The sequence below is a fragment of the Argentina silus genome (genome assembly GCF_951799395.1).
Source record: "Argentina silus genome assembly, chromosome: 1".
Lineage (NCBI taxonomy): Eukaryota > Metazoa > Chordata > Actinopteri > Argentiniformes > Argentinidae > Argentina > Argentina silus.
Genome location: NC_139655.1, coordinates 7,905,519 through 7,916,736, shown reverse-complemented (window position 1 = coordinate 7,916,736; position 11,218 = coordinate 7,905,519). Strand labels below are relative to the sequence as shown.

General features: G+C 47.9%; 1 protein-coding gene across 6 annotated transcripts in view; it reads left to right on the top strand.

Moving 5' to 3' along the window:
• Positions 1-11,218, top strand: part of mpp7a (MAGUK p55 scaffold protein 7a) — a 101,173-nt gene that overhangs the window by 18,561 nt on the left and 71,394 nt on the right. For 5 of the 6 annotated variants that reach the window (XR_014554570.1, XM_083683555.1, XM_083683556.1 and 2 more), the window contains 2 exons: positions 3,952-4,055; positions 10,488-10,683. Coding sequence is in view for 5 of the 6 variants with exons in the window: in XM_083683555.1 (XP_083539681.1) it covers positions 10,647-10,683 (37 nt within the window). In the remaining variant the exon portion in view is untranslated. The remainder of the gene's footprint in view (positions 1-3,951; positions 4,056-10,487; positions 10,684-11,218) is intronic. The other variant, XM_083683559.1, reaches the window with a different exon arrangement.

The window sequence follows — 11,218 nt, the reverse complement described above, 5'->3', positions numbered from 1 at the left end:
TTTTCTCTCTCTCTCTCTCTCTCTGTGTGTGTGTGTGTGTGTGTGTGTGTGTGTGTGTGTGTGTGTGTGTGTGTGTGTGTGTGTGTGTGTGTGTGTGTGTGTGTGTGTGTGTGTGTGTGTGTGTGTGTGTGTGTGTAAAATGTAGCCTATGTGTGGACAAGGAAGAAGAAAATCCTTGACTCTGCTAGCCTTTGCACATGCAGGCATTCATTAAAATGGCAACACTTGCAATAAATAACCAGTTTCTTCTGCTATCGCATTCAGACAGTCTGTCTTTGTGTGCCCGGGAATTTGCAGCGATGTTTCTTATTTGACAGCACAAGGACATTTATAGGCTCGGACTTTGAATGTGGATTGATGATGTCGCCTAGGACTAAAACGTTTTGCAGCCGACATTTCCTTCTCCCTTTTCATTCATCTCACAGAATTTAAGAATCTCAAAGTAATTTAAAACATCCTCCATTTAGGCTTCTGAGAAGCTCTGGTCCTGTTCCTTGGCTGTGTGGAGATGCTCAATGGCTTGGAATCTCCCTGCCAGTATAAATAACAGTGTCTGGCTCAAAGCTGTACTCTCTGGCTGATTTAGACCCTTGTTGTTGGAGAGGGGAGCAGTGCATACATTGAAAGGCTGAGAAGGAGGTGGCATGTTATGGTCCTTGATAGAGGGAGGTTCTAGAAAGCTTCCCCTTAGAGATAGAGGAAGGTCTTTAACAGTCCTCTTTTATGGATGAATGACTCATCGGCCATCATTGGTTTGCTTGGGCTACAGCATGTTTCTTCTTTTTCAGTTGTGTTGCCCATCAATTATTTGAAAACAATTTGCTCTTGATACTTTGTGTGGGGTACCCTTTTTTCTATTGAACCTCCTTGGACATGTGATAGCTGCAGATACTACCACCATTGTCAATTGTAAAGCCTACCATTCGCCCACATGGGCTCTATCATTTCGCCCACATGCTTCTCTGAGGCTTACATTAGGCCATCTGACCAAGGTGAACTATAAGTAGGCTACAGGAAATGACCAGTATTTCTGTCTGTCTGTCTGTCTGTCTGGGCCACCTGTTGGGAAGGATAAAGAGGCTGAGTGAAGGACACAGACAGGGATAGAACAAGGGAGCGGCATTAAGTTAGAAAACAAAACAAAACCTTTTTTCTTTTTTTTCTTTTTTTGACTTTCTCTGAGTGGACTGCCTTAGACAAGCATAGGCAATGTAGTGGTGTCTATTGCCACACTAACAAGGAGGCACTTGCACCCTTGGCCACAATCTTGCTGGCAGTCATTTGTTTGTTGTCAGTGCTAAGCTGCTTAGCAGCTGGATTAGTTGACGCTACACATAGTATTTGGTGGCACACTAAGGGCCTAAAAGGCTGACTCTTGTTATTCTACTATGAAGCCAAAACAAGGCAACTGCTCTTTCTTTGAGAACAGTCCTCCTATAAAGCAGCGGTAACTAGGAGCAGGTGTAGGTGTGCAATGTGCATGACTGTTGAGGCGAGGCTACATACAGTATGTATTGTGGTTAATATCCCTCAGGCAAAAAAAAAAGGACAAAAGCAGTGGTCTTGTTGTGCCTGTTCTGTTTGAACACCTGCTGTTCGCGTGTGTGACAGGTCCACTGCGGGGCAGGCTGCCGTGGCTAGTAACACATCATTGTCTATTGTTATTGAACATAACAGGCCTACAGCTCTACCTGCTCTAAGATAGGACCATACAGTACCACATGAGTAGGATCCGACTGCACTCATTCTGACAATATCTCACATGTGCTACTCAAGTCAGTGGTTACCAGTCATTCCACTTTTTCTTGTCCTTTACCATCACCCACAACATTGAGCGGTGCTAGGACATGTGATATCTCGAGGACAAGGTAAATTGAAGAAATACATTTGTATGGGCTACACTGTTTCAACCCGACACAAATGTGTCATTTAAACCTTGGTGTCTATTCCAATCAGTGTGCGAGCAGTCTTGACCGCTGTCTGACCGTCCACTCCTCCACACCACAGACATGAGAGTCCCTGAGTGTGGTCATGTGTGTGTTTCTCTGTAACATAACCTTGTGGCCGAGGTTGACCTTCTGTGTCCATTGTGTCCCTGGTGTTGTCCGTTGTGGGGCCCTGCTCCAGTCTTAGCTCTAGTTACCCCCCACTGTTGGGCTCCACTTCCCCATAGAAGGGCTGTGTTCCAGGGTTACCTTACTGGGGACCCAGTGTGTGTACATGTGCATCTGGGTGTACGTGTGTGTACTGTACCAGTAAAGGCCTGGATTAGATGGTCCCAGTATCACAGGGCCCTCTAGTAGCACTTGATGATGGGTGCCAGTGACCTTCCTCTCATCCTTCTCTCTCTCTCTCTTTCTCTCTCTCTCTCTCTCCCCCTCTCTCTCTCTCTCTATCTCTCTCTGTCTCTCTCTCTCTCTCTCCATTACCATTCTTTACACTATATTTCCCATAACAGTCACAGTAGAGCAGGATGTCACAGTAGAGCAGGATGTCACAGTAGAGCAGGATTCTCTGAATGCTGTCCTTCAAACAGGCCTATAAATGATGCATCTCTTAATGGCTTCACGCCCCTCCCTGACAGCAGCTCTACACACACAGTGGGGCCTTGGACTAATGGGGATCATGCCCCTTATTCACACACATGGTGGCTTTTAACCCATGATTCATCCCTCTTGTCCTGGTACACTGGATGAGTGGGACACCAACCCAGGTAGCTTAATGCACACTGATGTCAGGATGAAGGTTACCAGGCAACAATGGCATCAAGAGTGACTTTGGGCTTAGTGTGGGGCTTATGGGCACTGCTTTGAACTGCGGTGGGCTGGGATGAGGCAGAGAGGGAAAGTAGGCTGCTTCTGATGGAGGATTCACTGACAAGAGGGCTACATAGTATCATCCCCTCTGGCGTGCATTGATTTAGCTGGGGTATGTGACATGTCTGTACGAGCATACGGCGCTCTCTCTTTAATGAGCTTTTGTAATAAAGTAATGTGTTTTTTTCCCCCTGACCCCTTCTGTTCCTGGTTTTCCAGGATAGGATAAGTCTCACATGCTCACAGTTGCACATTACTTGAATTGAATATTGTATCTGTGCCATGACAACCCTGGACACAGGTGTGTGTGTGTGTGTGTGTGTGTGTGTGTGTGTGTGTGTGTGTGTGTCTGTGTCTGTGTCTGTGTATACGCTTGCTTGTGTGCGTACGTGTGTTTGTCTAACATTGGAATGCGTCGGCGGGAGCGATTAGAACGTGGCTACAACTCTCCCATGGTAAGGGGCTTGAGCTTCACAAAGACCAGCAGTGTCTGCATGGGAAAGAAAAACAAGAGGAGAGAGAGGGAGGACAGATAGGAGTGTGAGTGAAGGAAAAACATTAATGAGAGAGTGAGTGAATACCTCTGGAGCACTAACAACACTGGTAGGACAAGGCCATGGTGTGGTTCCCCTCAGTGCCCTTCACTCAACCCCTGTGTCTGCTTCACCTGTTTTCAATGACAATAGCGCCCTTGCAGGGGATGAGATTACTGGTGCCCATCTTCACTTGCCTGATGAGGTCACACAGTCAGTAGGACAGGCCACCAGAGACACACACACACACACACACACACACACTTTCCCTTGTCACCACCTTCTTGTCAGAGAAGTGATGGCACCTATAAGGACCAGAGCAGTGCTCTTGGTGTAGAAGCAGGACAGGAATGAGATGCACATTTTTCCGTTAAGTGGAGCCCATTTTGAAGCACTGCACTGCTTTTGTTTGCAGTTAGCCCCATCTAGTGGTGCATTGTTGTAGTTACATCTGAGGACACCACGCTATCTTCAGGAAATACTACTCAGAAAATGTACCTCCTTGTGTGTCTCGTCTGTATGCTGTGTGTAAGACCTTTGCATTGTTTAGTGACATTCTCTCTCTCTCTCTCTCTCTCTCTCTCACTCACTCTTCCTGACAGGCTCTTGAACTGAGGAGGAGTGTGTACATAGTGCAAAGTGAAGGGGGTGGAGCGTCATGAGACTATTGGCACACTAAAGGAACCAGAGTTTCAGGTCTGATCAGGTGAGTTTCCACACTGTATGGGTGTGGGTGTGTGTCTCTGCTTGCGTGTGTGTGTGTGTGTGTGTGTGTGTAAAGAAGAATCCAGGTTTGTCCTCACACCACCCGTTTTCACAGGTAGTCTGTTAATGTTTGTGTGTTTCCTTGTTTTTCTTTAGCTATGTATGTATAGGTGGAGTGCTAGTGTGTAACTATATCGCTAAACTGACATGGTCCTTGCATGAATGATCTTCATGAATGAACTTTGTACCATCTACTGAAAGTCAGTGTTAGGCTACACGTTGTGCGATTGGAAGACGTACCAGATAAACCAGATGGTGTCTTATGGGATAGTTGACCTTTGAACTTTGCAGTTTGCCTCAGCTCATATTCTAGTCTGGCGTGACCCCCCCAGATGCCAGATGAACACCTGTGCCTCAGAGTGGATCTCTTTACCGTGACCCCACTCTGTTAAAGACAGCCGGGCTCTGCGCCTCACACAATATGTAGCAATGTCAAATGAATTTGGTTTCCATCACTTTTTATTGAAACAAGGCAGGGAAACGTTTAATACAGTCTTTAATACATTCAAAGGGGGTTTGGTGTGTTAATATGTTGCGTGGAGGGAAGACCCTGCTGTGTGTATAAAATGACCTCAGCGCTGGGGCAGACGGGTGGAAAGACAGGTTCATTTCCACAACGCGCACGCATGCATGCACACACACATGTGCGCGCACACACACACACACAGTGGCTCCTCACTGATCCTTGGCTGTTCGAAGCTCCACACCTTGACCTCCACACCTGAAGTATTGTGTTCCTGACCTGTTGGCTCTGAGACGTAGGAGGAGGTTTTGTCTGATCATGATCAACCCACGCTTAGACCACTAGGGCAGTTGAGCTGAGCTTTGTTCTGCTCCTAGTTTTAGGTGATTGTGTTAGCCTTAGCAGGTGTGTCCGCTGAGCTCCCTCTCTACCGTCATTGCTCTTCTCATCCGTTGCCACTTTGAGTGTCTGTCATGCGCCTTACTGTCTGCATGCTTACCCCTGTTCTCCCTCTCTCTCCCTATCTCCTCCCTCTTCCCCTCTCTCCTCCCTCTTCCCCTCTCTCCCTGTGTGTCAGGCCAGGACCATTACGCAGGCCTGGTCTGTTGTGTCTTCGTTTAAGAAGCCCAATCTCCTATAAACGTAACAACTATTAACGGCGGGCCGTTTGGCACATTTCTGTAAACACAGCTCAGGTCTGTGTGCGTCCCGCGCCGCACGGCTAATAGGTTCGGACAGGGTGACTTTTTGGCACGCCCGAGGTGAACAGTGCGGAGAAAGCCTTTATTCAACGATGTGTTTTTCCACAAACAGAGCAAGGCTCCCAGATCTGGCATCCAGAGCATTTCGTTTTAACAATATTTCCATTTCAAATGTCATGTGTATGAATGTTTCCCTTGACCACAGTTTAATACAGTGTAATTATGTACACTCCATGAAACATACTGTGGGCGTGTTGGGTAACTGCTTGGTTTTGTGTGAGTGTGTCTGCGTGCACGCACGTGTGCCGAGTGTGTGTCCAGCCAATATTTGTGCACTGCTTAAAGGCTTCATATTAATTTAACATTCAGTCCACATTATTCCTTATTGAGTTAATCAGTTCCATAATGATCCTGTTTACATGGATCATTGCCATGGCTACTGTTCTGTAACACTGCAGTAGTTGCGCCCCCTTATGGAAGAGATGGTCAAGGACTTTCTTTTCACCCAAAATGTAAGAAACCCTCCTTAAAAAACCTCCACCCTCCTGTCCTGCCTTCCTTCCATACTTTAATGCAGGCTCTCCTACCCTCCCTGTCTCTCCCTCTATCTCCCCATGTCTCTCCTGCTCTCTCTCTCTCTCCAGTGTTTCAAACTAGCATCACAGTACAAATATTTGGATGTGTCTTTTATGGACTGGAAGAGTGTGCGCTTTCTGTCACCGTCTGATTTTTATGGGAGCATGCACACACATGTGAAAACAAGATAGTGTACTCTTAAAACCACACGCGGCTGCTAATGACACGCCATGCCTTTAATAACACTGCACGTCTGAGGCGTGAGTTACTGCTGCGGCGCGGGATTACGAGGCTCAGACACAGAGATGGGGCGACTCTTTCCTATTCATGATGTCGCAACCTGTTGTAGGTGCACCCTGCGGTGGCTTAATGTAATTAAGCAATTCTGATAAGACTTTGATTAACTTTAGAGTATCAGATTAGAGCAATCAATGGTTTAACCAGGTTCGCCAGGGCAAATGGCTTAGATTTCCTTTCAGGAGTATCAGAACAATATCATAGGCTAATGTGCACATGAGATGAACAGGCATGAGCAGATGTGCACAGATGATGAGTAGATCAGTGAGGATGAGGTCCCCGATGAGGAGACTGGAGCTGGAAGTGGAGAAGGTGTGACTGTGGGTGGTGATGTTGGTGTCTGTCATGTGAGGGAAGGATCAGTGTCACTCACTGATGCGGTGGCCAAATAACATGTCAGTCCAGTAGCTGGCCTTCCTTTGACTCTGCGTGGGTCGGCCCTATGGAGAAAACCCAATCTCCCATCAGCCCCCTGGGGCCGATGTCTCTAGCCAGACCCAGAGATGCAGAATCATTTACGCCTGTGAAAAACGCATGTGTCCTTTTTGTTTCGCACGAGACCTTTTCAGTGCCTTCGGAAAGTATTCAGACCCCTTCACTTTTTCCACATTTTGTTTAATTTAAAATGGATTAAATTAAAATAATTTGCAGTCAATCCACACACAATACCCCAGAATGACGAAGTGAAGACAGGTTTTTAGAAATTTCAGTAAATGTATTAAAATTGAAATACAGAAATACCTCATGTACTTAGGTTTTCAGACCCGTTGCTATGTCACTCTTAAAATTAGCTAACATTCAAAAATGTCATCAATAAATCACTCAATAAGTTGAATTGAGTCCATCTTAATGCAAGGATAATAGTTCATGTAATTTTGGAATTAATATCTTTGTTTTTATAGGGTCTCTGATTTGCATAGGAATCACCAGTTCTGTATATCACCAGTTCTGTGTGAGATATGGCCTTCATGTGAAGGCTCTTGTCGAAAGATTGTGGAGTGTTGTTGTGGTGTCAATGTATCTGCCTCAGACCCTGTTTTTCCTCTCTGCTTCCTCGACGACATCCAGCTGAGACCCTGGCGGCCCCGCCCACGCCGGACAGATGGGCCTGTTTTTGAAAAGAGGAAAAAATAACAGCCCTCTTTAGCGCCCTGGCTATCCTCATAACCCATAGCCCCAGGGCTGTTTTCTCTTCAAATACTGATCTTACCTCAAGTTTCACACGGAGCAAGACTAAACAGCCACAGTGTGTCTCCTAACATGCATGCCTTTGTTTGTTAAGGTGCTATGGTTTATCTAGTCCAGGGTTACATCTGTTTTGTAGTAGTAGTGGAGGGAATTATGTCAGCAGTTGCATAATGTCTCCACTAGATAGCGCCAGCACCATTTGAGGGCCCTGTGTCACACAAGGGACAGGTAGAAGCAGAAGCATACCTTTCATTGTAATCAAGCTCATTCGTGCTTCGGCCAGGCATGGCTGAATAAAGCTTTTTGACTTGGAGTATGTCTCTAAGTTCAGCGGTTACAATCCTTTTGGGCGCAGTAAAAGTCTCAGGTGCTCTCCATGCCGCGGCACGCTTCATGGCTCTCGGAAGGCCCCGAACGGAAAGATGGATCCCCAGTTTGATTTGGGAATATTTAGTAATTCCTCTTAGGATGCAGCCGCAGCAACGGCTGATATTCCTGCATGGCAGGCAGATCAATCCCGGGCTCCCCCCCTTTGTCTGTCATTCCGCTCACACTCTTATGACAAAACCGTCCCAACCCCTCTCTGTGAAATACAGAACTGATTAAGCATGGGTCAATTCTTTTGACGTGAGCTCAGCGGCTGCTGCGTTTTGTCCCCTGTTCAAACGGAGCTGTTGGAGAGATCCTGTGGCTGAGGCCCGAGGCGCCGCTGCCCCTCTCTGCTTGTCTCTTTAGCCCGTTTTATGGATGTATGGTGTGGAACAGGGCTGAACTTTGATTGCCCTGGTTTGGTCTATACATTTACTCTCACTCCAAACCCACGCAAAAGATAGCTGGGCTACAAATCTCTCTGGCGTAACAAAGGAGCAAAGTTTGAGTTTGTCCCCCACTTCCCCTCACAGGGAAAAGTGATACCTTCTTTACTGTTGTTCTGTGAATTCACCACTTTTTACCTCTCGATTTCCAAAACCCCTGGCTGATATGTTTTCAATGACTTACTCACAGCTTTCCCGGTTCATGTCAATGCAATCTTTTCCATTGGCTTTTCCTCACCTGGACCACTGGTTGTCCCTGAGGTGCTTTCACAGCATGGTGTGTCAGACATCGGCTGCGTTGTTACATGACGTGAACTGGCGTCTCTGCTGATTTACGCCTGGACTTGTGTTTGTACATGCGAGGTGAAATGCTCTGTGATGTTACCTCGGCCAAGGAGTACTCGCTCCTGTAGGGATAGCTCTGTGAGTGGGTTGTGTTTGGGTGTTTGGATCCAGTGTTGGGGAATGCTCCGTACACGTGTCTCTGGACCACTCCACAGCCTTTTGAAACACATTAGATATCAGCAGAGCCGGGTGCCTGAGGTGCTTGCTAGTTAGTATATACTCTGCCGACCTCTGATCCTTGTGTATGTGTTCTGCTCCATCGGGCCCCACTGAAGGGGGTCCAAATGGAGGTATTTGGAGTCAGACCGAGCCGTGGTGCTGGAACGTCTTCTGAGGGAAGCTGTGTTAGCTGTCTGCAGCCCCGGCCAAACAGTCCTGTCAGAACACCCCTAACACACTCCGAACCACCACCTCGCTGCGTCCAAGAGCTGTCAGAGCTCAGCCGCCACCATAGCAGGCATGGGGCCGGCAGAGAGAGGACCAGAGAACCGTCTCATCTCAGAGGGGATTCTTCATACAGCTCTGTCTGCCTAAAGCAGCTCTTAATGGACTGCCTTTGCTGCATTGTACAGGGCCTGACAGCCCACTGGTTTTGACTGTAGCTTGGCACATGACACAGGGGAGCGAGCCTAGAGTGGGTTCACTGAGCTACATGTCGTAAGGAGCCTCGGGGTAAACGTTATTGGCCTCTGCTCCTCCATTTACAGCGGGGCTTTGATGGCTGGACTGTGGAAGCGAAGCACGCTGTAGATCTGAAGCACAATGGTTGGGAGATCTGCAGAGAATAGGACTGACTGAGGGACATGGCAGGGGTCTCCAAGGGCTTGTGAAGGAGCTGGGGGAGAAATGGAGCATATACGAGGGGGTTGGTGCTGCGTGTGTGTGTAGGGGGGGAGCAGTTAAGCGTTTAATAAGCGAGGTGTGGGCGTGAGTCAAGGCCAGGAGAAGGTGGAGGGCCGTGGGCTGGGGGTCTGCAAGCCTGCCTGCTGGGCTACAGTAGCAGCACCTGCTGGGGTTGGCTAGAGTACACAGGTCAGAGGTGGTCCCCTCTGGGGCTTGAACACTCCCTGTGCTGGTTTACTGCAGCTACACTGACACATTCTCACCTGCAAGACAAGCCTCTCTATTGATCTGTGTGCCTTTTATACTGACTGTGTGTGTGTTTGTGCTATCTGTAGCATTTGTAGTGTCTTGTGACTTGACATTCCTGAGACCCTCCAGTGCGATGAAGAATGCTGAAACATGGGAATCTTCTTCCAATTAGCGCAGCAGCAGATGAGCTATTTTTCCCCTGCTGTGTTTTATGGGCCGATGCTGTGTGTGTGTGTCTGAGAGGAGATAGATTAACGGCCCAACTTTCTCCGAGCGCTTTTTATTTGTGTTTTATTTTCCCCCTCTCGCTGTTCCTCCCATATCTGGATTCACAGTTGACCGGTCGTGTTTACGAAGCGGCGCGTTTCCACGCTAGTTTGATTTTTCACAGGTCTGCTCTTTTCCCTTTCTACCCTCCCATGAGTGGATTGAGTTTCGCGTGTTTCCGCTGGCCGTTGAAAAGGGGGGGAATAATGCAGGTCTGGAATGGTGTGTGAACTTGTGTGTGTGTGTGTGTGTGTGTGTGTGTGTGTGTGTGTGTGTGTGTGTGTGCGTGCAGTAGAGGGCTGTTGGACCTGGAAGAAAGCAGGATGTACGCATCAATGGAGGAGGTTGTTCAGCAGAGTGGTGCAAAAATGTGTTGGTTTGTAAACATGAAGGGTCAACTGTGAACACACACACACACACACACAGAGGAAAAGACACCCATGTACAGCACACATGTGTATGTGTGGCAGGGTGGTGGAGTATAAATATTACGGTTCAACTGTGAACACACACAGATAGACAGACACCCATACTCACACACACACACACACACACACACACACACACACACGTGCATGTGGCTGTGCGGTGAGTTTACAAGCAGGGCCTAAATTCCGCCTCTCTTCCAGGGATCGGCGGCTGCCCATGGCATAAATCTGGGCTGAGAGACAGCTTGGCCCGGGGGTGCTGTGCTGCGGAGCGACCCGAACCCATCGCTGCTGCACTGTGGCTGTGCAGTGCTACTCTCACATCCCACTGTGATATTCCACAGCCTGGAACCAGGAACCATGCCGGCCCTGGCCACAGGAACTGGAAATGACTCAGGTACGCTGTCCCCTTTAGACACTGAAGTCTGTCCCTTTTACACTGAAGTCTGTCCCCTTTACACTGAAGTCTGTCCCCTTTACACTGAAGTCTGTCCCCTTTACACTGAAGTCTGTCCCCTTTACACTGAAGTCTGCCCCCTGTACACTGAAGTCTGCCCCCTTTACACTGAAGTCTGCCCCCTGTACACTGAAGTCTGTCCCCTTTACACTGAAGTCTGTCCCCTTTACACTGAAGTCTGCCCCCTTTACACTGAAGTCTGCTGCCTTTAAACACTGAACCCTATATACTTCACACTGAAGCCTGTCGCATATAGGCATACTGTACACTCTACTCTGATTACTTTACATTGAAGCTTGTCCCTTGTTGGCATATACTGAATTATGTCCCCTGTATAGACATTACACTGAACTGTTCCCTATAGACATCACGTCACACTGAACAGATATTTCACAGGATCCTAACCCCTACAAATTATAATGGCATACTCCTGTCCTCTGAGGTTCCATACTGTTGGTCTCTTGTGCTGAGAGTA